This window comes from Carassius gibelio, chromosome A21 (genome assembly GCF_023724105.1).
Source record: "Carassius gibelio isolate Cgi1373 ecotype wild population from Czech Republic chromosome A21, carGib1.2-hapl.c, whole genome shotgun sequence".
In the NCBI taxonomy this organism is placed as follows: domain Eukaryota; kingdom Metazoa; phylum Chordata; class Actinopteri; order Cypriniformes; family Cyprinidae; genus Carassius; species Carassius gibelio.
This window is the reverse complement of record NC_068391.1, coordinates 16,844,990-16,872,543: the sequence shown is the minus strand read 5'-3', so window position 1 is coordinate 16,872,543 and position 27,554 is coordinate 16,844,990. Positions and strand designations below refer to the sequence as shown.

The 27,554-nt window shown below is 36.7% G+C and overlaps 5 protein-coding genes and 1 non-coding gene across 6 annotated transcripts; 4 read left to right on the top strand and 2 right to left on the bottom strand.

Annotated features, from left to right (window-relative positions):
• Positions 1–6,459: 6,459 nt before the first annotated feature.
• LOC127941824 (28S ribosomal protein S17, mitochondrial-like) lies at positions 6,460–7,436 on the top strand. The gene is made up of 3 exons (XM_052537266.1): positions 6,460–6,587; positions 6,771–6,921; positions 7,086–7,436. Exons 2-3 carry the CDS (start codon positions 6,799–6,801, stop codon positions 7,365–7,367), a joined length of 405 nt encoding a protein of 134 aa, XP_052393226.1. The 5' UTR covers positions 6,460–6,587; positions 6,771–6,798; the 3' UTR covers positions 7,368–7,436.
• A 945-nt stretch (positions 7,437–8,381) lies between these two features.
• LOC127941822 (protein FAM114A2) lies at positions 8,382–13,225 on the bottom strand. The gene is made up of 13 exons (XM_052537264.1): positions 12,998–13,225; positions 12,361–12,460; positions 12,175–12,273; positions 11,955–12,082; positions 11,698–11,832; positions 11,375–11,533; positions 11,165–11,288; positions 9,798–9,883; positions 9,586–9,714; positions 9,326–9,465; positions 9,179–9,251; positions 9,020–9,073; positions 8,382–8,880 (listed from the first exon to the last, which is right to left on the bottom strand). The coding sequence occupies exons 1-13, from the start codon at positions 13,223–13,225 to the stop codon at positions 8,782–8,784; spliced, it is 1,554 nt and encodes a 517-aa protein (XP_052393224.1). The 3' UTR covers positions 8,382–8,781.
• Positions 13,226–13,787: 562 nt separating this feature from the next.
• On the top strand, positions 13,788–16,255 carry LOC127941823 (membrane-associated progesterone receptor component 1). Its single transcript, XM_052537265.1, has 3 exons — positions 13,788–14,578; positions 15,226–15,381; positions 15,493–16,255. The coding sequence occupies exons 1-3, from the start codon at positions 14,290–14,292 to the stop codon at positions 15,585–15,587; spliced, it is 540 nt and encodes a 179-aa protein (XP_052393225.1). The 5' UTR covers positions 13,788–14,289; the 3' UTR covers positions 15,588–16,255.
• Positions 16,256–17,211: 956 nt separating this feature from the next.
• Positions 17,212–17,322, bottom strand: trnal-caa (transfer RNA leucine (anticodon CAA)). The gene is made up of 2 exons: positions 17,285–17,322; positions 17,212–17,257 (listed from the first exon to the last, which is right to left on the bottom strand). It is a non-coding gene; the product is annotated as a tRNA-Leu (tRNA).
• A 299-nt stretch (positions 17,323–17,621) lies between these two features.
• Positions 17,622–18,796, top strand: LOC127941914 (cytochrome c oxidase subunit 7B, mitochondrial). The gene is made up of 3 exons (XM_052537374.1): positions 17,622–17,787; positions 18,354–18,475; positions 18,561–18,796. Exons 1-3 carry the CDS (start codon positions 17,751–17,753, stop codon positions 18,636–18,638), a joined length of 237 nt encoding a protein of 78 aa, XP_052393334.1. The 5' UTR covers positions 17,622–17,750; the 3' UTR covers positions 18,639–18,796.
• A 1,427-nt stretch (positions 18,797–20,223) lies between these two features.
• LOC127941967 (phosphoglycerate kinase 1) lies at positions 20,224–27,028 on the top strand. The gene is made up of 10 exons (XM_052537462.1): positions 20,224–20,401; positions 21,626–21,676; positions 22,089–22,244; positions 22,474–22,618; positions 23,405–23,508; positions 23,621–23,740; positions 24,674–24,788; positions 25,224–25,403; positions 25,494–25,671; positions 26,268–27,028. The coding sequence occupies exons 1-10, from the start codon at positions 20,337–20,339 to the stop codon at positions 26,405–26,407; spliced, it is 1,254 nt and encodes a 417-aa protein (XP_052393422.1). The 5' UTR covers positions 20,224–20,336; the 3' UTR covers positions 26,408–27,028.
• The last annotated feature ends 526 nt before the right edge of the window (positions 27,029–27,554 follow it).

Below are 27,554 nucleotides of genomic sequence, written 5' to 3'. Positions count from 1 at the left end.
TGGCAGATTTGCAAAGCATGTCGCTAATGTGTATTATTTAACCGATGCACTTACAGATATTCATGTCTTTGGAGTTTGCTGTGTAGTGAAAGTGTGTATAATTGGTGGGCACATGAATTAATTCAATGTGAATATAGTAACCTTTGAATTTAAAAACCCTCGGCTGAATATTTCTCTGTACGATAATTGCACATGCCCTGGATAGTTTGTGAATTGTCAATGCTAAAAAGCTTTGAATGATGCAAAATGCTGTAAAAAAAAAAAAAAAAAAAAAAAGCCTAAAACTAAATATGATGGAACATATCTAAATTTAATGCTGCAATCAAAACTTTTCCCTGATCTTCCCCGGATCTTCCGATGGCCTCACCCGACCTATGCATATATTTATTAAATAATAGCCTATATTACAGAATTTGCATTTGCAGCAGTGCATTGCATTGCATGCTGTTTTTTTATTTTATTTTCTATTTACGTTGCAGTATGAAAAAAACTTGTATGTAGGGTGACTTGCGCTAAAGTGGGACACTAAGGTCTAGTGTTTATAGCTCCACCACAAATACATGAATGCCAGTGAAACTATGGGTTAGCCAAAGCTGTAGTATCATGTCATCAAAATCACATGACCTCTCAGATGTCCAGTCATATTTGAGGGCAGAGCAATCATCAGACAGGAAGCACATTGTGTGGAGACCACCCAAAGGTCAGTGACATAGAGTTTTGCGAACTTGATAACAAGGAGTATAAATACATTTTAAACAAGACCATCAAAATATAGTACAACTTTCTATGTATAAAATATATTTTATGTTCATTAAGTTTCCTAGTGTCCCACTTTAGGAAATGTGGTTTTTGAAAAGTGGGACAGTATGATTAGACTTTTCTGGTTCTTGTGTATGTGTGTACCTGTTATGAGGACCAGATGTCCCCACAAATATATTAATACCAGAAAACTTATAAATCATACAGAATTAAGTGTTTTGAAAGTTTTGTGTGAAGGGTTTAAGTGTTGCAAGATTTATATTTTTCCTTCAAAGACGTCTAGACTATGACTGTTGTTGTTGTACGTGTTTTTAAGTAAAATGAACTAGAGAACAGTCAAGAAATTCTGACTCATTTTCTATCTACAACATAGACTACATAGGCTTGTGATAAATAGTTGCTTAATTTCTTTATCATCAATGCATCATATTTGTCTGATGATGTTGAATTATCCATGTTTCAACCATTCATAATCAAAGCATTTTAGTATTCCACATGAAAGTGATTTTGGCCTTTTTTCATAGACTTTTCAGTGTCCCACATTAGGAAGCTGCAGATTTTCTCAGATGATTTGCACTAAGAGCTTGAATATATCTATAATTTATTTTATGAATGTGTTATATGCATTTTCTCTTTTGATTTGATTAAGACATATCCTGGGAGTTTTAGAATGGTATTGGGTATGGTTTGGGCTACATCACAATATTTCACGTCTGAAAAACAAAAGCCCACTTTAGGCAAATTCAACCTATGCTTTTATGTTAGTAGAATTGTATCAAAAAAAATCTCCACTCTTTCACATGCATCATAAAGATCATGTTTCATTTGTGATTGTGACACTCTTTTTGCTAGAGTGCCATCTGAGCTTCTGCCAGTGTTGTGTTGAATCCTGACCCCCACTAGCACTGGTAAAATAGGTTAGGATAGAATAATACATGCATAGAATATCTTTTCTCTTTGAATTTAAATCTAGATTTATTCACACTGGCCATTGAAAACACTACGTGATCACTCTTGCCCAAAAAAGTGTGGGGGACAAATTTGACGGTTTATTAAAAGTAGGGGTATTATTAATTTCCATTATAAAAATCAATGTGACACACTTCGTGAAAGGTGTGGGCATTGTCAACATGGTTTAGAGATATTAAATTAAATTCTTCTGTCTTGCTGTTATTAAATTTACATTTATTTTGTTTGTTTTTTTCACCGGTGCACCACCCGAGTCTTCTCCTCCCCTGCTTGATTGAACTTTAGTGATGTCTGGTTCTTGTTCTCGAGTCAAGAATCAGTTGCAACGTTTTTTTGGATCAACAGTACACATTTCTTTTGGACACATGCGATTTGAGAACTGATGAGCTGATGATACTGGACCCCCATCGAGGGCAGTGAAAGTGGAGGAACCGGTATATCATGTCCTGGCCAAGAAAGGGGCCTTATGTTGTCAGCTCGTCTTAGAGTTACAATCAACACCCAGAAACCACTCATCGAGCCGTGAGCTCTCAGTACAGGGTGGGGGAGACCTCTCCAGCCCGATACTCTTGGCTGCCCGGGCAAGCATGGCTGCCATTTCAGCATCTGCCCCAGACTGAAACTGCATCAGATGGTTCTAGCCCACTGTCCAATGCTGCGACTGATACCTCGTCTATACAAGCCCTGAATGAAAATTGAATTTGCCCAGAGACAAGCTCTCAAACCCATCCGGAAGCTCGACACATATAGGAGGATCGGGAAGTCCACAGGGAGTAACCAGGCTGACCACATGAGGTATCTTTGAAGACAACTCAGTATACTTAGATGCTGTCTACTGCAGTTATGACAAGCATTTTGTTCTTCTAAGACTTAAACTGGTAAGCCTAGATCCTGTTCCTTTGTGTGACTACACTTTGAATGACTGATGATGCTGGAAAAGACAAAATATGGATTCATGAACTCACATGCATATAGCTAAAAATAAAATAGGCTCCCTTTACTTTACAAGAGGCAGCCAGAACATGAAGCCTAATGACGATGCTTCCCCCACATTCATAGTTCATCCTGAAATAGCAGCGACACATTCCTAGATTGCATGTGTCTACATACAGTACACAGCTAAGGGCTAAGTGAGCTACTGCAACAACTATAAGAGATGCACAACTGGAACTGCAGAATTTTAATATGGAACATTAAATGGTAAAACGACTGAAAATAAAATGTTTTTAAAAAATGTGTCACTTGTAGAAAATGTAAAGTGACATAAGTAAAGTAAAGGGAGTATAGGCAGTGCAAAGATTGCCTTAAGTGAAGTTCACGTCACATTATATGACTTAAAAAAGTCAAAATCTCTCACATATTACATGAGGCACTTTTAAACTATAAAAAAAGTGCATTTGAGATCAGTCAGTAGCACCACTTGTTTATAAGGTCACTTTTATCAGCTGGTTTCTCACTTCCTCCTCCTTCTGCTAACTTCGTGGTCTAGTGGTTAGAGAGTTTGACTCCTAACCCTAAGGTTGTGGGTTCAAGTATTGGGCCGGCTATACCACAACCCTTGAGCAAGGCACTGAACCCCCAATTGCTTCCTGGGCTCCGCAGCATAAAGGGCTCTGGGTGTGTGTTCACTGCTGTGTGTGTGCACTTTGGATGGGTTAAATGCAGAGCACGAATTCTGAGTATGGGTCACCATACTTGGCTGAATGTCACGTCACTTCTGTAGTATTTGCCTTGGCATCCTGCGCCCCCTACAGGAAAGACACTGTCAGTACCACCACTACTGATAACTTCTGTCATGTTTATTCAAACTACATCCAATTTTAGAATCACTGAGAAACTATTATACTTTTTATTTAATTTTTTACTAATATTTTGATTTTTTTTATTATTATTCTTTAACTTCGCTTCCATTTAAATTTTAGTTGTTTTTGCATTTTTTAATTGTCTATATTTTTTTTATTTTTATTTCAGGTTTAGTTTTTTTTAGTATATGAAGTTAAACAAAAAAATCTGAAGTTTAACAAGTAAGAAAAAATAAGTTCTCTGCTAACAGTGGCTCAGTGGTTCATGTAGGTTGTCTACAAACCGGAAGGTTGGTAGACAACCTACTTTGGATAGCCATATAGGTCTGTTGAAAGCGCTATATAAATCCAGTCCATTTACCATTCCTTCAGAATTTCAATCCGTCAGTGGTCTAGTGGTTAGAGAGTTTGACTCCTAACCCTAGGGTCGTGGGTCTGAGTCTTGGGCCAGCAAAACCATGACTGTCTGCCTGTCCTGTCACGGCAATGGAGGACGTTTAGGAGTTCTCTTACCCTCTGTGCTATGTCATGATCATTAGCTGGAGTGCCCATAAACTCCACTATGGACTCTGCATTTTTGTTTCCCTCCCCTTTTTCAAACTCCATTTCCCATCCTGCCTCATTCCTGGGGCTGATTGCACACACCTGCATCTGATTACACACCTGCAGCAAATAAACACACCCATATAAGCAGCACACTCACTGCGAAGTCTTGTTTAGCCCCGTCTAGCATTTCCTTGCGTTTTCCCTGTTTGTTCTTCCTGGGTCTGATCTTGGATCGTTTATATATATATACCATTTATAAGACCAGCAATGTGTATTATGAAAGCAGAGTATGTGAGCGGAGCGGAGTGGGAGCGGAGCGTGGAGTGGAGTGGTGTGATTTTGACAGGAGCGAGGAGCGGATTTTTTAAAAGTCGGAGCGTTGTGGTTTTCACTCGCTCCAAGAGCACTCCACCACCGCTCCATCACGAGTACAATTCATGCCAATGGCCCGTAATATAACTGTATATTTAGCAAGTATTCACGTTAAACATATTTAACTATAGCTTGATACAGATGGATCTCTCAAATCAGAAGGTTACAATGACGACAATAGCCGAGCGGGAAGTTATAGGTTAGTTCTCAAGGAGTTTGTCTGTTCCTTTTACTGAATATTTTCGGGTCAAAGTTACAGCACATTCACACGCAATCGCTTTTGCAATAATACATTCAAACAAATGTATTCTTACAGTGTTACTTCATCTGTATCTGATTTTGAATGAGCAGAAATCTGTAAGAAATGCATTGATCTGTAGATAAAAGAAATTTAAAATAAAATTTTATTTTAATATAGGCTACGTTATGAACATAACATTTCAAACATACTGAAATACTTTAGCCACGGAGCGAAGGCGGAGCAGTGTTTCTGGTATCACTGAGCGCGGAGTGGAGCGGGAGCGGGAAATTGTGAACCCGGAGCGGAGCTGGAGCGGAGTGATTATTAAATGCTCTGAGCGCGGAGGGGAAATTGTTGCCACTCCACTCTGCTCACATACTCTGTATGAAAGTGGTGTCAATTTCATTTTGATTTTAAAGTTCATCTTTTGGAGGCTGGGAGCCTTGTGACTGTTACATTGACTGCTAAGTAACTTACACTATCAAAAGTATGAAGGACATCAGTGGTTCAACCGTAACATTTTGAAGTGATGAGAACACTTTTTGTACGCGACGAAAACAATAATAATGACTTTATTCGACAATTTGTCTCTGAGCAGCATATACTGCTTGGGTCCAGCGGATGTTCTTCAAAATGGCACTATGGTGATGTGGAGAGACACAGAGGAGACAAATTGTTGCATAAAGTAGTTATTTTTGTTTTCTTCACGTACAAAAAGTATTCTTGTCCCTTCATAATGTTACAGTGATGGCAGATGAACTATTCTGACGATGTCTTTCATACTTTTCTGGACCCTGACAGTGTAAGTTATTTGCCAGTTTATGGGACAGTAACAAGCCTCCCGGTTTTCATCCAAAATTTCTTAAATTGTGTACCAAAGACGAATTAAGCTTTTATGGGTTTAAAACAACATGGGGATAAGTAATTAATGACAACATTTTCATTTTGGGGTGGAGTATCTTGTCGCTCGTCCTATAGAGGTTGCAAAAGGATATATGTATGGTCAACATTGTTCTGTGATTTCTCAATAAATTAGCTTACAAAACTGAAAAGTCCTAGCAAATATTTATTAGTAACTAAAACCCACAGCTTCACTATGAGTAGAGAGAGGCTGCCAGGTAGAATTCATTCACACACGCAATTGCTCTCTGAACAATGCATATATATAAATGCAATCTTTGCTGTGCTACTTTAGCTGTATCTGATTTAGAACAAGCAAAAATATGTGAGAAATACAACGACCCAAAGACAACAACAACAAAAAAAGATACAAAATTGGTTGTTTTAAGAGCAATAGCCATGTGGGCAGCGCTGTGTCTTATGCCACAGCTGTGCACAAGGTGTTGAAGTCTCAGCTCAAGTTTCTTTTTTGTTCAGTAAATGACATCATCAGCGACTACTGTGAGGATGAAGGCTAAAATCTGAGAAATTCTGAACTCTGAATTTTGTGCATCAGAATATACATAAACATATAGATATCGATAAAACAAATTAATCTGAGAAATAATATGTGTATTATAACATAAATATATGTTAAATATTTATTTTGTATAATATTGATTATTACATTATTCATTATTTAATTTTACAATGATTAAAAAAACAAGTACAACTATATTCCATCTTTCAACACTTGACAAATCTGTAAAATATATATATATATATATATATATATTTATATATAATTGTATACTGTATAAAATATTTAAAATAATAAACAAATAAAATATTATCTAATTTTCTAGTTGCTTAAATATTTGACACTTCAAAGCCGCCAGGACATGCTCTCCCATTACGTCATCAACATGAGCCGCGAGTCTTGACATTCAGAGACACATGCTGAATGTTTTCATGAGTTTTTGACCTTTACATTAACGTATACCTTTACAGTAAAGCCGGTAAGTGTATTCATTACATTTTTATTTACATACATATAGAAATCTCTGTTGCTGTTTTATGTAAAAATTGGCTTCAGTGAGTAAAACAGATCTGTGGGATTGGGTTAGCTTAGCTAGCAGTTGATTTTTTAATTGAGCTGTTACCTGCAAGTTCGTTTAACAAGACCATTTACTACGTTTTAGGGGTCAGCAAAACATAAACGGTAACGGTATGTCCACGCGTCAAGCCTCGGTCCACGCGAAATGGATCATCGGCCAGGTGATCGGAACCCGGATGAAGAAGACGGCGAAGGTTCGAGTCACGAGACTTGTGCTCGATCCGTACCTGCTCAAGGTAAGATATGGTGACTTTTTTTTTTCTTATATCGTCTTTCTTTCTGTTTTTATTTTTTTTTACCCTTATATTGGCTCAAAATATTTGAAGCTGTAAGCCTTAGGGTAATTTATATTTCGTTTGGTGCCAGAATTATCCTGATGTTTTCATCTGCTTTTTTTTAGTACTACAACAAGAGGAAGACCTACTTTGCCCATGATCCTTTGGAGCAGTGCACTGTTGGGGATGTTGTTTTGTTGAAGGCCTTGCCGGAGAAAAGATCTAAACATGTCAACCATGAACTGGAAGAGATCGTGTATAAAGTTGGGACGGTGGTCGACCCGCTCACTGGGAAGAGGGTTGCTGGGAAGCAGTATTTGGAGCCTCTTACAGAAAGCACAGTATCTTTAACGGAAAAACTGGAGCAACTAAACATTACTGCCTCCACACCTCCTTCCGCCTCATAGTATTGTTTTTGTCTTTGATGTATGTACATAATTAATGTCTTGTTTTTCACATAAAATATAATAACACGGTCTAGTATTTGTGAGGTCATTAACCATACATACAGCTGCTTATACCTGCTGTGTTTTTTGAAAACATGCATAATTTTATACTACAAGTCTGTACTTATAGACTTAAATCACCATTTCTAGATAAGGATGGCTAAATAAAATCCACTAGGCTTTATTAGACATTTTTATTGAGAAGTTCAATCTGTCAGACCATGCTTTAAGGTATCTATATAAATGTACACTGCTGTGATTATTAGGTTTTAAAGAAGTCTCTTCTGCTCATCATGGCAGCATTTATTTGATCAAAATACTGGAGAGAAAAAAACTCACATTGTGAAATGTTATCAGAATTTAAAATAAGTGTTCTATTTTAATATACTTTAAAATGTAATTTATTAATGTGATCCAAGCTGAGTATTCAGCATCATTACTCCAGTCTTCAATGAAACTTGATCCTTCAGAAATCATTCTAATATGCTGATTTATTATCAATGTTGGCAAAAAAAAAGTTGAAGCATCCTGTTGTTTATTAGATAGGTTGTCACAGTTCTTCTGGATTTAGTCTGTCTCAGTGGGATCGGTTTCTTCAGGTCACAGACTTGATGATGGTTAGATCAGATTTCTGTGGAGCACTTGCTGTTGTCAGACTCAGACAATAATCTCACTGAATTATTACAGTTAATGGAAAAATGAATGTTGGAAATGTAAACTGATATTTCCTACTGACACACTACAGCAAAATATAGAAACAATTGACTTATTTAGCTGGTGAAAATACTAGTGTTCTAATCATTCTGGCCACAACTGTATATATAACACTATCTATAGTTAACATTATAGATGTTATTTTCAAAAAGTTCTAAGTACACATTTATTTTATACCACATTTTCATACATAGCATGTTACCTAGCATACTTTATTTAGTGTATAAATTGCATTTTCATATAATGTTCTATAATTCAGAAGATGTGTAACAATTGTTTATTTAAAAGATAATTGAACATTAATACTGATATAACTTGCATAATTATTTGAAACCAATTTAAGTCTTAAAGATATTAAAAAGATGATTTCTATTTATTTCATTATACATTTAGACATAAAACATTTATTTAAATTACTGTATTCATTCAGACACTGTCAGTTATAAGGTGAGATCTGACAAAGAGTCTATTCAAAAATATACTAAGATAGGAAAAAAGCCCCAAATCAACAGATGTGCAAAAGCTGTGCACGCCATACAATATGTCATCTGCTTCCCGTATCTACCTGAATGTAAATAAAACATTATTTTACTTTCACAAGTTTTTTTTTTTTTTTGTCATTAAAACCGAGTTTGCACAGTAAAGTGTTTCTGAGTGGTTATCACTGTGCCGACTCCATCGTCCTCTGAATATGAGACACTTCCAGAACTGGCATGAGGAGCTGGAACGCATCCTGGATATATGATGCACTGTTTGATGCCTTAAAAGTGAAAATAAAGTGAAAAATATGTTAATACTCCTGTGAAGACATTAACATAGAAGTCTTAAACATCTCTTTTTTTTTCATTTCCATTTATTTATAAACATGATGCAGAAAAAAAGACAAAATCAAGACAAACCTCCAGAAAAATGCTGGTAATAAGTGGATTGAGGACATCTCCCTTTTCATTTGCCTGAAATATAAACATTTTGACTTGATGGCATACAAAACTCACATTTTCGAAAATGACCATAAACATATTACAGATCTCTAGACTATAAGAAGCCAAGCATCTTACCCCAATGGTAGTCAAACATGACGTGAACTTTTTAGATAGTAGTGACACCTCCTTACAAATAACAATAGTAACTCTGAAAGTGAAACACATTATTATTAGAATTTTCTCCAAATGGCAATTTTGCACAATTATTGCAAGATAACTCACTGCGATAGGACTTTGGCTTGTTCTGTGGCCATCACCCCCTCAGGGTTACAGTGGAGCAGAATTTCAGCGCTTTTGTGGAACTGCTCTATGGATCTGGCTGTGAACTCGGCCAGGCTTGTAATGGCAAACAAATGGGCCTCCTATGAAAACGAAACGTCAACTGTCAGAGCACAACACAAATATACATTATTCTAAGATATATGTATGCATATCTCACAAGTCATTTAGTACAGTTTAGGCTAAATAACAAGAGTGCAGACCTCAACACTGCATTTTGTCACTGCCGTTTTCTGTTCTTTCTCCTCTTCTTCTTCTTCTTCTTCTTCTTGATCTGGGTTTTCACTTTGTAGCTTGATGTTTGTGATATGGTTGAATGCGTTTTTTCTCGCCTGAGTGGATATGAGTAAATGTAGATAATCTGACATGCGGCATACTTTAAGATTACAATTAAGAAGAGATGCTCAAGTGATACCTTGCTAAGTTTGTCTGCCGATGTGGAGATCTGTAAACCTTCGAGGAGATCTGTCAGTTCCTTCACAAAATCCTCGCCATCATCACCTGGGAATAAAATATTTTTTTATGTTATAAAAAGTCCCATGATGTGAATTATTTTCTTTTTTTATATAAAAAAATGTACTCATATTGCTAGTAAGATTTTTACATTTAAAATTTATAAATAAAAGTCATTTTTACATCCTGATTTTAGTCCTCTGGCTTGAATGCTCTGTTTGAGGGGGCGTGTCTGCTGTGAGACTCCGAGTACAAGTGATTGGCTGACATCTTTGCATTTGAATGCGTACTACATGAGGAACCCTTCTCAAATTCTTTTACTGTTTTTTTAACTATTACAGCTGTCGAGATTAACAAATCGTGGAAGTGTTGATTATACCATTATTATTTATATCTTTTCCCATCACATTAATTGCTGCAGTGATGAGCATTGAGTAGACAGAGTCTGTTTATCGCATGAATGCAGTGATCTCGTCATTGCAACACATTTTTTATCACAAAATGCTTTCACCACAATTAACAGCAAACACAACATCAACATGAATACAGTAAGAGCTTCGTTGTGCAGCATAACAGTGTCATTCATTATAACGGCAGTTTGGGCAAGTGTGCAAATATACTCACGATGTGTGATTGACTGCTCCGAACAAATATAAATGGAGCATTCTTTAAATCTCTCTCTGTAGTTTAATCACAATTTAAATAACAGATTTGTTTCATGCTACTAGGAGAATGTGAAGTTGATCATTTAGTCACTGGCTTGATTCAGTGATGCATAAACAGTATTAAACGATTTAGAAAAGAAAGTCTGTGAAATAGCTACACATCAGAAATCACTGATCAGACATTAATGAACACCGTTACTCACTGTTTGTGGCGGTGCTGTCGAATCCATATCATAAAAGTCTGTTTGTAACGCATGTGCTGACATTGCGACTGAATTAAATGTAAAAAAATAAGCGGAATAAATTTTCTAAAATTTCTCGGGGTGGGCAAAGCAGAGAAAGGGGAGGTAACCTTTCCCCTTATGACGACATAAGGGGAAGATTCCACATTGGCCCGTCTGAGCTCTTGTTTCTCAAAGGCAGAACAGGACACCCAGGGCTTGGTTTACACCTTTTGAAATCTCTAGCCACTGGGGGACCATAGACAGGCTAGGGGAACTAGTATTAATGTAAAAAATAAAATAAAAAAACTCATAAAGTGAAATTTTCATGCAATGGGACCATTAACATAAATATATAGTTCATTTACTGAGTCCGAGATTTCAAAAATGTTAACAGCTCTATTTTTTTTTATTTAAGCTTTGTGTTCATTGTAAGCTTTTACCCTTCACATCATCCTCCAGCTCGTCGTCAAACTCCATAAGAGAAAAAGGCTCTTTAATCTCCTGAAGTACTTGTTTTAGTTTAACCAACTCCTCACCGGACAGAGTGGTAAGCACAGATTTCACCTGCACACAAACATAACACCTGAGTTCAAACCCTTCACCGTTTTAAACTCTAGCACTGTTTTATAGTTGTAAAGAATTCCACCGACTTTATCTTCACTCTCTCTAGAGAGGATCTCCAAAGCCTCCAGATGGGACAGGCCTTGAAACTCATCAAACAACATCCCATAATGAGCCTTCTTGTCTGTTTCTGAAGTGAAGTTTTCAGCTTTCTGCTGCTCCTCACGTTCTTTGGCTTCCCTCAAGACCTTTAAGAGATGAAGAACCGAATCAGGTCAGTTCAATTCATAAGCAGAATCAAATTATGAATCTGCCAAGATGACATGTTTGTTCAAGTAAAGGTCATGTATTTCTGCAGGAGTGTCTGAAGGGGAGCTGAAGTTGCTAGAGACAGTCCTCGTCGCTTCTGCACCTGTGACAGTGTGGAGTTTCTGTTCATCAGTCCCTTTGTTTTCTTGAAGCCGGGGTCTCCCTCTGCTATCACATCCATGGTCTTCTTCCCAATAAACTCCAATGCATCCAGACCGCCACTTATTACTGTCTTACCCTGGTCAACAACCATAAGAAAACAGAATAAATAAATATACAATCAAATAAAATATTTAAAACAATGAATCTCAAAATGATTTCAGCTTTATTATCAACCAGCATAAATTAGCTTGCCCTTACCGTACTCTGAACTACAGTGGTTAATGATGACAGCATTCCCATACTACTGGAGGAGATCATTCCCATAGCACCACCCATCCCATACGTCTTCTCCCCTTCATCTTTACTCTCCTTGCTACCGGCTGAATCTGCGGAGCAAAAAGCAGAAAGATCATCAATACTTGTGAACTGGTGCGCTTGGTCTTATCTATCCAATGTCAATCAAAGGGCACATCCTTACCATCAGTTTTTTCTTTTTCCGCTTGAGCTGAAAGCTCCTCAGGACTTGGGATTCCTAGAGACGTCTCAGCTTTCTCAATGACCTGTGTCAACCCTTGGCCTTAGACAATGAACGGACAGTGTGAGTCTTGATGATATTAAAAAATGTAGCTGTTTAATAGAAAAGTGAAAATCTTGAGCCTCTTACCCACAGTAGCTACAGTGGCAGTAGCAGTGGAGAGGATGGATTTACCCCAGCTACCCCAGTAACCCCAACCTCCCTGGGAAACAGTCGTCTCTGGTGAGGCCTGAGGAAATAAGTGACAGTTTATATATAATAGATGTGTTATATTATAATTTCTAAAATGGCTAAGCAGTTGTCCAATCACAACTGACTGGGGCAGCTGACCAATCAGAGAAGACAGAGCGGAAAGGTGGGCTTTAAAAAGACAGGAACTAACAGTAAATGTAATACTGTAAATGTATTATAACAGACCCCAAAAATAAAATTTGAAAATGACAATAACTTGTTACTGCTGATAATATGGGTACTTATTAAAATGTTAAACTTCAAATCAGCCACAGTGAAGTAGTCTATGATTTAAATATCTTATCTGAAGTTCAAAACCTAATTTAATAAATAGAACACTGAATACATTGTTAATGTAAAAATATAATATATATATATGTTTTTTCTTCTGGTAGCGCAAGTAATGTTTATTTAACCAACAACATGTGACTGGGACAGGAATTTACATTTGATTTAAAAAAAAAACTAATTTCAGAACACCACTGCACAGTACTGATATAAATGTATGTTTGGTAGAAATGTGATAAAAGCTTACGTCTGAAGCGCTCTCTGCTGGTTTTTGTGTCTCTGGGCTCTTCTGTTCTTCTGGTGGAGGTTTGTGCTCTGGTCTTCTCCTGGTCTTTCGGGTTGGTGCTACATCAGTAGAGCTGTCCCTCTGAGTCTCAGCAGAGGGCTCATCTCGTGTGAGTGATGAATGCTCTTCGGGCTCTTGGTCCACTGATTTCTCCGTTTGGTCCTTTCTGGAGCTTTCGTTGTCGGACATCTTAATCACATACCAGTCTCCTGAAATGGACATATAAACAGATTATTACTTAAAGTAATTCCCGTAGTTATAACAACTGCTGTAGTACATACTTAGCAAATAAGCCACATTAACGTTACATCTGTCTCTACTGTAATTACTCTACCAAAGTCTGTCTCTGACTGTACTTAAAGCGAAGCTAACTTTCTTCGGCAATAGTTAGTCAGTATCCAGTGAGCTGAACGCTATAAATGCAATTATAACCAAGACTTTAATATTCAAATAAACAAGGGATAAACATAACATACACAACCGATTTGTCTTCTCTATCGTGCGGCCACGTCACTGGACTTAGCCCTGCTGTGTTTTGTTTTTCCCGTTACACTCGCTCTTCCATCGAGGAATGAAAATAGACTCCACATTTTTATTCCGCCGCCTGCTGTTTGGAGGAAGTACTTTAGGACCAACAGCAAATGCATTTATAGAAAAATATTTTGTTAATTTTACTGTAAAAAATAACGATGTTACGAAAATTATGAGATATTATTGACTGTATATTTCTAACTATATTTAATACAATCTGTTAATTATCCACATTATAGCCACAGTTCATCAAAACTGACTCAATATGCTTTTTCCCCAGCTGACAGGTTTTTGTAAGTTAACAGTTTTTTTATATTAACATTTTTCATGGCAGTTACAGTCCTAATTGACTGTAAAACATTTTATAAAATATGTAACTTCGAACTGAAGTCCATACACTTTCCTGTTTCAGTCATTTATATTTTTACTGAAGTACATGAAACATAATTGTATCATTGGCACAGTGCATTAGTTATGTTTACAAATATAGTTTAAATATTGTTTTAACCATAAAAAAATACTATTTTTTTCAATTTTAGAAAACAGATTACAGATTACAGTTAACTTCAAAACTCATCACAAAAACTACACGCCCCAGAAATCCACCACTAATCTGATTGGCTGGCGTCACACTTTTGTGTGTTTTTGGCTTCTGTGATTGGTTTACTGCTGTGGTCGTAGATGGGTCTCGACGTTCTCACACAACAGCATCAGAAACGAAAATGGCTGAAGAAGAGGTCGAGCAAACTTCTGGCATTCTTCAGGAAATTTTCACTTCGCCTCTGAACATTAGCTTGCTATGTCTCTGTTTATTCCTTTTGTACAAAATCGTCCGCGGAGACAAGCCTGCAGACTTCGGCCCGGTTGAAGAGCCGTTGCCTAAACTAAAGAAAAGAGATTTTACTTTAGCAGAACTGCAGGAATACGATGGACTGAAAAACCCCAGAATCCTGATGGCTATCAACGGGAAAGTGTTTGATGTCACGAGAGGAAAGAAGTTCTACGGACCAGGTAATAAGCGATCAAAAATTCAGTCGCGGGTCTTATTTCAAACTTTTCTCAGGGTGATTTTATTGTGCTGTGATTACTTGAACTACTTTGACATATTTGCGAGTTTTTCTTTTTAAAATATTCGATTAAATTAAATTCAATTTATGCGTTTAGCAGACGCTTTTATCCAAAGCCACTTACAGTGCATTCAGGCTATCAATTTTTAGCTATTCAATTATATATCTATTAAAATGCATTAATTTAATTGCAGACACGCCCCTTTACGTTGCACTTTTTAAACCATGTACAAATGCCAAGTCATAACCCCTTACCTACTGGAAATTCAGGATAACGGAGATGTCACGCAACCCTGTTTAAGCCTGCATCAATGTTTACATTATTTTGCTTCTGATACTGTGACGTCATCTCAGTATTTTGTGCGTTTTTGGAACTTTTGTGCACGCTTTTGCAATGCCAAAACTGCTGGTCATCAGTGAATAATTAACCAAACTCGGATAAAGGTTGACTAGACTAAAGATGCCCTCTGAGCACAGAGTGCTCCATTTAAAAAAATGGTGCTTCATTAAAAAAAATGGATACTACTTGTTTAGCAGTCCTGTTAAGCTGATACATTTGTTTAGAGCTAATACCCATTTGTTCACTTTTAGAGGGCCCTTATGGGGTCTTTGCGGGCCGAGATGCATCCAGAGGACTGGCCACATTCTGTTTGGAGAAGGAGGCCTTGAAAGACACTCATGATGATCTTTCAGATCTCAATGCTATGCAGCAGGAAAGCCTGAGCGAGTGGGAGACCCAGTTCACACGTGAGTTGAAGGACACCTTTCGTTCCAGATTTTGCAGTTGCGCTCTTCGGGAATGATGCAGAAAGCCTTCATTGCCAAACGTTGATTAAAAGCTTGTATTTGCCTCCACAGAGAAATATGATTACGTTGGGAAGCTTCTTAAACCGGGAGAAGAACCGACAGAGTACACAGACGATGAGGAAGTCAAGGACAAAAAGAAGGATTAGAACACAGAGATCACAGATCATGTTAGATATATGATAAAGCTTTGTTGCAGTCACATTTTGCTGATAGCTAGACAGCAACCTCCATGTCATTTTATATACATCACTGTGACATTAATTAGCACGCCATACGTTCATAAACAGAATTTGATATCACTGTGTTAATTAAACTAATGTAGGATATGTTATATCTACAGCAACTGTGACTCATAATCATGTCATTTGAAGAATTCTTGGTAAATTATATTCTTCAGGAATTTATGGTTTCCTGTAAATATAGAACACAATTTCTCATCTCAATTTTTTATTTTGAGTGTTGACTCCAGATTTTATCTAACAAGAGAACATTAAAACCAAATACATAAATAAACATCAAAATACACTAGATTGCTTTTAAATAAGTGCCATAGTAAAAGTTGGAGTGGTGCTGTCATTCAGGGTTGATCATTAAACCAGTTTCTCTGATACAGATTAAGATTAGACCCATGCTAAAGAGGGTTTCGAGTAAATTTATCACATGCTAGTCTTAACATCTGCTCAGGACATTTGTAGATTAGATACACGTAACATTCCATGAGATTATGTTTTCAACTTTTGTTACCAAGACAAGTGTTTGCAAAACAACTTTTCTGTTCATAATTTTCATTATTAAAGAATATGATTTATTATCATTGTGCTTTACTGAGATTTGTTTTAAAGCTCTCTGTTTGTTTAAATTATACATTGCTGATTAGTGGTGGTGTATCCATGAACCCACACACTTGTGCCGTTGAATTAAGCATTTATGAAAGCATTTGCTCCAGCTGAACTCTCATTGTAGCTAGTTAGCTTTATAAAGCATATTGTATGATAATTGGCCTATAGATTATCAACATGATCAAATCTGCTTTAAAACCTGTTTTACACAATCTAATACATGCCTTCTGTCATCTGATTAAGACTTTTTTTAGGAAGTAAAAGGCCTGTTTGTATAATTCTAGAAATGTGCACCCTGTGATTTTGATGTGAAATCTAATGATTTTTATAAAGTAAATGTAAGAATGATTTCTGTATTTCCATTAATATTTTAAATGTGTATTGGAGACGCGAACCATTTAAAATGATTCAGTTCGATTTGGTGGACTGGTTCAAAAAGATCCGGTTACATCAATTGAATAGTTCGCGAACTGGATATCACAAACTGCTTTGTTTCGAACTCTCTCTCACAACAGACACAATGCTGAATAAAGTCCAAAATGTATTTTCAATGCTTCAAAAAATTCTAACTGACCCTCTGATGTCACATGGACTACTTTGATGATGTTTTTCTTACCTTTCTGGACATGGACAGTATACCATTCACACAGCTTCAATGGAGGGACTGAGAGCTCTCGGATTAAATCTAAAATATCTTAAACGGTGTTCCAAAGATAAACGGAGGTCTCACGGGTTTGGAACGACAAGAGGTTGAGTTATTAATGACATAATTTAGATTTTTGGGTGAACTATCCCTTTAAGTCACTAACGTTCTCCTCTAATTTTGGGAGCAGTCCTGTGTAAAATTGTTTTTTACATTGAAGATATCTGATAAAAATTTTATTATTTCTATTTCAAGTATAAAAACAAAAAAAGAAGAAGAAAAAGTATGTGTCAGAAGTGGGATTCGAACCCACGCCTCCATTCGGAGACCAGAATACCCGATTCGACGGAAAGGATCAGCCCTTGAGTCTGGCGCCTTAGACCACTCGGCCATCCTGACACTACTAAGAGAATGGTGCAAGAAATTCTTATTTACTTAATGTATGTATAGAAGTGCTGTGCACAATTAACACCTAACATCCGGCGTTTACTGTTTAACTAACTTTAAGAGTTAATACAGGTAAAACAGCAGTGATGGTTCCTTATAGAAAAGAGAATGTAACTATTTTAACGCATGTATACTTAATTGTATAATCCCTTATAGGCTAACCATAAATCACATAACCTTAAACTATTTTAGTTTGTTTGTTTTAGTGTAACATTTCAATTTTACGTTATGTTGAATCTACCGCTGATCGTCTTTTGCGATCCCCTCGCGTCGCGTGCACACGCGCACGCATCGCTCGCTCATTTCCCCTCTGCCATTTTGTTTCTGCTGTTCAGTTCAAGGGTATTAGCACGAGCAGCTGGTTGTACCGAGATATAACCATGTATCGTTTCGCCAAGGCTGCCCTGAACCTCAGCGGTAAGTTAAATAACTTATTCAAGGACAGTCTGTTTTATTTCACGTATTAGTGAACCGTATATGTTACAATAATCGCCAATAAACAGGCTGTTATTGTTCCTGTATGCTAATGCTAAGTTAGTTTTAATGTTGTACATCCGTAGTTCGCTACGTTGTAGCTTATAATAAAATATATTGTCACATTTCTCCTTTAAAGACATGTATGTATTTTCATTTATTTGCAATATGAGGGTTTAAAACCTGTCTGACATCAAATACGGCTCATTTAGTTTATCTTAAAATTTAAATATTACTCCAGCTGGTTGCAAGAATTTGTCTTATAGATAGATATAATAGAAACATTTATGAGTATAAAATCTAAATGAAAAAACATGTCTTCAGAAAATTTTGTCTATTAGCTGCAAACTCACATTCATGTAAATTACAAAAAGGTCGATGGTTTAGCATTAGAAATGTCTTTTATAAATTCAATGAGTCTAAGTTTTTGACAGTTCTTCATTAATGCAACGAATGATCTGTTGAAGCATATTTTAACTTGATTTTCTGTTTTTTTTTTTCAACAATAGGTCAAAGTGCCCGTCAGGTGGCTGTGAGACAAAAGTCTGATATGTCTACTGAATTTCATGCTAAGTATGGACCTCCTCTGCTGATTGCTGGGGCCACATTTTGCACAGCTGTTTGGGCATATGTAAGTGACTAGTAATTCTAGTACCTAATTATTTATCTAATTTCTTATGTTGTGTATGTGATGTGATTTTGTACACTCTTTGCAGGTGGTCACATCAACAGGCATTGCATGGAACCTGTCACCTGTAGGCAAGGTGCAGCCCAAGCCATGGCAGGAGGAATGAATGCATTTCCCCATTGTGGAGCAAATGCTAGTGGTTTCTAAAAGACAATTTGATTTTTTTCCCCCCAATTTCCAAAATGGAGACTTTTCACCTTATCCAATCTTGTTTGCTGTCTTGGCATGTCTGTAAAAATGTAATAAATTAAATATAAATCTTAAGATTTGTCATCTGGTTTACTTAATGCTAAAATGTGTTGTTATACAGGTAAGGTCAGATTTGATCTTACAGCAGTAGCACGTTTTACATATTACATCAGCTTTATGTACTGTACCACCAAATGAACTTTTATATACATTTTGAAGGTCAGTTTTGTATTTAGGATAAAACTCTAAGCTCAATTGCTGTACCTGTAACTCTGGGTTATAGGTTTGGTTTCACATTCCATGCCACTGATCATCAACTTTCTCTGGATTCTTCTAATTTTTGATTTGTGCGTCTTCATTTCCTTTTCTCATGTCTCATCTCCGCCCCGAAGGATGCAAAGAAAGGAAGTGTTTTGTATATTGGAATAATCTTGATTTATTTTTTATTTAAGAAAATGAACTATATATATATATATATATATATATATATGAACTAAAATTATTGTGACATGAAGCAGGGGGGTTTGGGTCATTTTTACATGAATCAGAATTTTTGACAAGATACTATTTCCTCGTAGTATACACCTGTTATTCTTCACTCAGCTTCTCTAAAACAGGGTGAACAATCCTGGCCCTGGGGGGCTACAATACTACAGCTTATAGATAGCTCACACTTACCTGGAGGTTTCTAGTGAGTGAAGTCCTTGATTAGCTGGTTCAGGTGTGTTTAATAAGGGTTTAAGATAAATCCTGCTGGATAGTGGCCGTTTTGGAACCGTTTTGGACCCCCCTGTTCTAAAATCGTCCTCACTTTAACATTCATGTGCATTTATTTATAACCTTTCTTGTTTTGTTATATTGAACTATGTTCAGAACATTTTTCTTTATTATTTTTTATTACAGTATGATGTTGTTGAGTGATGTAAAATGACTCTCAAAGCTTTTTTTTATTTTTTACAACATCAAAAATATATAGGTGTAATAGAAAATTGAATTAAGTGACTGAAGTAATAGAAGAATAATGTACACATAACTAACAGAGTTGAATAAGTTATTTTGCCTTAAATTTATGGTTTTCTTTAAATTACTTGCTTGACTGGGTATTTAATACATTTAACAGAAGTAAAATTAATTCTTATATGTGCAAATGGTTCTTTCCCATAAAGCGTGGGACTAAAATTTGGATAAGAGCATTATGTGATGGGATCATCAATTAAATGTACGTTCACCAAACACCAACATCAGTCCTTGACCCCCATCATATACAAAATACAAACACCAAATTACTAAAACAACCAAAAGTGCAAAAATAATACCGAGATAAGTTCTAATATTTTAAATCAGCAGCGTAGGGTCTCTAGATAGGGGGCAGTAACATTGCAACACATTCTGTCAACTTTGTCTAACATCCTTTGCGCTCAGTTAGGCATTTTGATTGACAACTAGTATGTCCAATGAGCGCTACATTTAAAACAGCATTGCTCGATTAGCTCCGCCCACACTGTGTGCATCAGCATCAAGTTAAGGTCACTCTCTCATTCGGGAACCAACCTAACGTTACCCAGCACTGCACCTCACCAGCTAAGGAGAGATTTGCTGCAAGTCCTCAACCAAAATGTCTCTGTCAAACAAACTCACTTTGGACAAAGTTGATGTGAAAGGGAAGCGTGTGATCATGAGGTGAGTATGAATTGTCAACGGCACATTCCGTTATATTACTTACTAAGGATATTTCAGGATGCACGTGCGCTTCATTTATCTGGGATATACTGTCTGGCTTAATGTAGTCATGTACACATTTAGCTTTAATTTTTTTTTGGCATCGCTCAAGGTTAACCGGAAGTGTATCTGCCATGCGTCACGTTTTAGGGATTCCAGATACGTGCCGGATGGCAGATACACCAAAAGCACGTGCAGAATGCAGACCCTCTAATATCTGTCATAAATCTTGTTGTATTAAAAAATGCATGCAGATCTTTATACTTCTGACACAATTAGATCCCATAGACGCTGTGAAGATGTCTTGGTGAAATGACACCACCCATCTACAAATGTCAAATGGTCAAGGAGCATCTGGTCACTTTATTTTTGTTATACCGACACCAGTTTTCACATCATATTTTATAAAGTTGTTTACGTGTGCTGGCGGTTTTATACCAGTATGCACATTCATTTAGTGGTCGACAAACCTGCCCCGCCAACAGTCTGCCGATTTATTGAGTAATTTTTCACCGATATATAAATATCCAAATGGTGTATCATTTTGAATAAGTAATTAGCAGTTATTTAAAGTGTTTCACGATGAATCAGAATACATTCCTACAGTTTTAGTGGCCTGTGCCCTTACAACGTCCACTGTTATGTTCCAAACGGCAATAATATTGTCTAATAGCATATTAATAATATTACATTAGACGATGCAACTGCATCTATAGCAGTGAGTCTTCCATGAATACATCTGAATGTTTCTGGGGCTTTACAGTATTACGTAATTCAATGTAGTCATGGAGACCGCGTGAACGCGCAGCAGTATGTGTACTCTGTAGTGTACTCCTGATCAGATAGTTTATAGATTTAGTTGTTATTATTGGCATTATACAGTCCTTTTATTCATTAAAATACCTTATTAATATGTATATTTTTATTAAACAATTTAGTGGTCATAATATAAACTAAAGGGATAAATGGCTATTAAAGAATGAATAGCAATAAATGACTTTTAATTAGCATTGAGATGAGGAAATTTTTTTGGAAAATTTTTGTGTCAGCTTACTTCAAATGAATTTTCTGGAACTTTTTTTATTTTCTTAATATGAATGAGCAATCTAATCATTACAGTAAACCATGGCATTTTATGTAGCTAATTCCATAGTAGTTCAGTTTATTTTTCTCTGTCTCTTATAGGGTTGACTTCAACGTCCCTATGAAGGACAAGACGATAACAAATAACCAGAGGTGAGATGGATATTACTGATTTAACATTGTTACTTTTTTTTTCTTATCTAGTAGCCAATAATGGTTTATTTCTCATCCTGTTGAAAAATTGCAATGTTCAGACCCGCCGTTTTGTTTATAAATTGTTCTAAATTATCATTCATTTAAGTCAATATATTCTTGCTAAATATTAAATAACTAATAAATTGTAATTACGATTATAACAAATAAATTAAGTATTTAAAACCAAATAAATATTAGTTTATGTAATGTCAACAATACTATTTAAAAGATTATTTGGTTTGAAATACTGTTTGAGGTAAAAAAAAATATCAACTTTTATTATTTATTTTGATAAAGAACTGACTCATTGAAAGACATGATGGCCATGTTCTACAGAATTCGTAACTAATTATATATATACTCTCATCAGAATCAAGGCTGCAGTCCCATCAATCCAGTATTGTTTAGATAACGGGGCCAAAGCTGTCGTCCTGATGAGCCACTTGGGCCGGCCTGATGGAGTCCCCATGCCAGACAAGTACTCTCTGGAGCCTGTGGTTGCAGAACTCAAGAACCTGCTGGGAAAGTAAGAGAGTTCAATGCAGACTTCTAACCTACATATACTACACCATCAGTTATAAATAATATAAACCTTCAAGCTACATCTGTTTGACAGCAATGAAGTTATATACCTCTACTGCATAAACATAAGAAATGGTAGAAAATCATTCTCATGCTGACATCTTAATAGCGTTGCATACATAATTCAGCTTATTGCTTCTCCACCAACCTTGCTCTTTAATTTGTCTATGAAGAGACGTTCAGTTCCTGAAGGACTGTGTGGGTCCAGATGTGGAGAAAGCCTGTGCAGACCCAGCTGCAGGTTCTGTCATTCTGCTGGAGAACCTGCGGTTCCATCTGGCCGAGGAGGGCAAAGGCAAAGACGCATCCGGTAACAAGGTTGGTGTGCTCTGCATAAGTGGCCCTGAAGAAAATGCTTGGTCATCTTACAGGGTTTTTATAATCAAATGGAAGACTAAATTAATGGAAATGAATACGGTCCATATACAGAACAGATTCCAAATAATCTCTAAATAAATAATACATCTCAGATTCTTTTAATAATTAAACAGGATGGAGCACACATTCAGGGTGGCCTAAGGAGAAGCCACAAGAGTTTACATTGGATTAATACCACGGCTATCCAGAAAAAAAAAAGATTTTATGCCGAATGCAATTTTTAATTATAAAAAAGTCCAAAATACAAGGAGACTCTTATTTTGAAATGTCTATGCTTTATTACTTCTAGCTGCTAATTAAAAAAACAGCTACAATGCATTTAATTATAAACACCGTAAAGTAAACATTGTCACAATTCATCAGCAAAGCTAACTACAGAAGAGTCAAGTTTTAAATAGGGAAAAATACAGAAGCTCTTTGGTCATTTTTGAGCAATGTTAAGAATCTAATCAGATTCAATGATCTATGCTTAGCTAAGCTTAAAGTGCTAACGCCAGAACTGGTGATTGGCTGAATGGATTGGAAAACGGTAAAACTCAACTGTTTAACTCTAGGGGAGTTTTAAAATGAGCCTATTTTTTTTTTTTAAAGTGGAGTGTTCCTTTTAATGCCAAAAATTTCAGATTACAATTTTTTTTTTGGAGACATTACACAGTTCAGCTTTAATATTTTTTTTATTCTTCAAGTGACATGTGACCTATAAGTGAATTTGATTCCTGCTTTCAGACCAAAGCAAGTCAGGCAGAAATCGATTCTTTCCGATCCTCCCTATCCAAGCTGGGAGATGTCTACGTCAACGATGCCTTTGGAACTGCGCACAGAGCTCACAGGTGCTCTTTTACATCAAACAGTGATAGAAAAATAGAAATTATCAAGTGTAGGCTGTTAAATGTTTTTTCCAAGTCTAATTTTTTTGACTTAATGTCTAATGTCTCACTCTAGCTCCATGGTTGGAGTGAATCTTCCTCAGAAAGCAGCTGGTTTTCTGATGAAGAAAGAGCTGGACTACTTTGCAATGGCCCTTGAGAAACCACAGAAGCCTTTCTTGGCAATTCTCGGCGGGTAAGTGTTAATGATGGAGTACTTTGATAACTTATATTTTAGTTCTGAACTCTGTTTTGTTTGAGAAGGATAGGTTTTAACTAGGTCTAGTGATTAAAAACCAAAAGACCTTGCATTGTCTTGCAAGATAGTGTCCGTGATCAAAGGAAAGGCTTTAGGAGTTTTACAGAGTTCACCAGAAGTATACTGAACTTCTAAACAACTAAATGTTCATCAGATATAATGGAAGATATCATGTGAGATGCTTTTCTAGAATGCATCTGTCTTCTCCCACTTGAAAAATCCTGTGACAGTCCAGGAATAGATGAGTTTATCCTCTTATGCAACAGTACGTGACAATATCCTTCTTTTTCTATGCTTCTTTTAGACTCTCCTCCCAAATCTGGTAGTAGAAAGAACAGTGTTCATTTAAACATTTGTTGATTTCTAGTTTCATGTCCTGTTGGGGAAATGGTGAAACCTTTGTGATGCAACTATGCAGGATGCAATGATGAAACTCATTTAAACCAGATCAGCAACGATCCGAACCAAGTTTTCTTATGGAAATGGAAGGTTCAATGCAAATGTCCAGCATCCAAGAGTCCAGGCCATTTCACAGCTTACACGCATACTATGTTTTTTTTTTTTTTTTTTCCTGAAAGCATACACCCCTGCACATTCATTGGCTCATTTGCAGTTGTGAATAAAGCAGTCTGTGTCTGGGGTTTGTCCCAATAACAAAGTTCACTGAGGGAGTTGACCCACTGATAAGCTGTACTGCAATGCACACCGAGCCTTAAACTTTTGCCTCATAAATAAACAGTACTAGGGCACTTCCTGCAATTTCTCAGAGGCGGAAGCTTCTTGGTTTCATCCCATAAAGATTTCAATTAAAAAAAAAGAGTATTTGATTAAAAAGACTTTGTTTGTATGATTGTTGCTTTGATCATGCAGGGCCAAGGTCAAAGATAAGATTCAGCTGATCAACAACATGTTGGACAAGGTCAATGAGATGATCATTGGTGGGGGAATGGCCTTTACTTTCCTAAAGGTTCTCAAGAACATGGAGGTGAGTGGCTTGAAGCGTTATTTAAACAGCAAACTAATGGGGCCATCTGCGTTTTTTTTTTTTTTTTACATTATTAGTGTATTATGGAAATGCATGCATAAAATGTCCCATTGCAAAATAAAAAAGCAGAAATATATTTATATGTATATGAATTTTCATATCACACACCATGATGGGTGAACAGGGTTTTGGAACACTATGTGCTGTCAATAGGTAATAATAGCAAATAAACCTCTGAAATAAACTAGCCCTGGAGCCTAACCAGCCCCAGAGCGTGTTATGTTCAGAGAATAAGTTTCTATTGCTACTTACATACCTTTTAAAGTGTTTTTGGAACCAAAAGTTGAGGTTATCCATTTGTTTATCCTTAAACATTCCGGAGTATATTATAAAAACCCCTTGAATCTTAAAATGTACTTCACTTGTTGTGCTCAGATTGGCAATTCTCTGTATGACGAAGAGGGTGCCAATATTGTGAAAGACCTCATGGCTAAGGCTGAAAAGAATGGTGTGAAGATCACACTTCCTGTTGACTTCGTCACTGCAGACAAGTTTGATGAGAAGGCGACAACAGGGACTGCATCAGTAGCCGATGGTATTCCAGCAGGCTGGATGGTAAGCCAGACAAATGTTAGATGGCTTAGAGCTGTATGATCTTCTCTGTTTCCTCTGAAGTGAGCTAGAAATGGTTCTCTTTCTATCCAGGGTCTAGACTGTGGTCCTGAGAGCTCAAAGCTCTATGCAGAGGCTGTAGCCAGAGCCAAGCAGATTGTGTGGAATGGACCTGTTGGTGTGTTTGAGTGGGACAACTTCTCTCGTGGAACCAAGAACTTGATGGACGAAGTTGTGGAAGCGACCAAAAATGGCTGCATCACCATTATTGGCAAGATTTGAATTCCATAGTTTAAGTTCTTGACTGAAATGCACGTGATGGCACATATCTAATAGATTGGTGGTTGACCGATATATATGGCCAGGGGTAATAATATCAGCCGATATTTGGCCATTTTTAATTCTCTGCATCGCCCGATAAGCGTCATGAATGGGACTTTTATTCAGCTTCTGAGTTGAAACGCACATGAGCTCACATTCTATCTTCATTAGTTTGCCGTCTTTGTATAACAGTTCTGTCTAATAATTGAAAGGCAAATGCTGTAATTCTTTATTCCTATATTGTCAGCAAATACACATTTTATTCAAGCTTTTAAATACGTAATGAACATTTTATTGCCACAAATCTTAACGAATCTAGATGTGAGAGCTTGTGCGTCCTACATTTATGTCCTGCTTGTACCCTGTTCATGACATTTCACACAAGTATCCAAGTTATGTGAATTGGATGCGAACAGAAGAGTTCCGCCATGCAAGAGCCAGCATCTTCAAATCCTTGATTTCAAATGATACAGTGCAATATTATTTATTTAAATGTTGGTCAACTTCTATTATAAACTAAACTAATATTTATTTCTTTAAAATCAGGTGGGGGAGACACCGCAACCTGCTGTGCCAAGTGGGACACAGAAGACAAGGTCAGTCATGTGAGCACAGGAGGCGGAGCCAGTCTGGAGTTACTGGAGGGTAAAGTTTTGCCTGGTGTTGATGCCCTCAGCAACGCATAATTGCTCTGAACCTCTTCTGCCAGAGGTTGGGTGCTCATCTCCCAAGAAGCGGTCATCTTTACTCACTCTGCGTTTGTTTAGCGTTTGATTACCTGTCGGGATGCACATGACAACTGCTCCACTCTCTATAGACGGCTAACTGTATGCTGTGTTAGACTCTGACCTGTTGACTCGTGCACATTCAGATCATCCATTTGCTTTCCTTCTATCAAATAGCCTAAAGCGTTTCTCATTCAAGATGTTTTCATTCATTATGAGTGAAAGGTTGACAGTCGCAGTAACGGCTGTTCTTGTTATAGTTGTTATTCGAGAGATGGGTCATTTGTTTTATCTGCTTAAGTGTTAATGTGTCCGTTTGTAGTCTGAATGTGTGCATAGTGTAATGGTTGTGTTGTAATTCTAAAGTTTATATTTGATATTTGTGGCCTCCCCACAGATGTTGAGTACCTGTAATACTGTAGACACTTTCCTCCCCCATATTGCACTTGTCATCCTTGATCTGCAGCTTATGAGATAAATGTTCCGCACTGGAATTATTATGATGGGCTAATTATTAGACCCAGGCAACCTGTCGTGGAGTAAGAATGAAAATAATAATAATAAAAATCAAAATAAAACCTTGTTTCTTTTGCTTTATCTTTTTTTTTTTTTTTTTTTTTGTCTGCACCCAGTGTGCTATTACGAGAGATGGAAGTTACCAGAAAACAGCCATGAGCATATTTATAAATTGCCACTAGCTTATATCAATGCATAATATAAACTATATTATCGCCCACTACATATACGTAGATCTAGTACACACAAAATAAATGTGAAATAAACATTAGTGCACGTTATTGCACAGCTCTTGATGTACAGGTGAATCTCAATAAATTAGAATGCTGTGGAAAAGTTATTTTCAGTAATTCAACTCCAATTGTGAAACTCTTGCACTAAATAAATTCAGTTCACACAGACTGAAGTAGTTTAAGTCTTTGGCTCTATTAAATGTGATTATTTTGGCTCACATTTAACAAAAACCGACCAATTCACTTTCTCAACAAATAAGAGTACTTCGTAAGACCAATAAAAAAAAAAAAAAACATTGTTAGTGAATTGTAGTGCTCCTTTTGCTTTAATTACTGCCTCAATTCGGTGTGGTATAGAG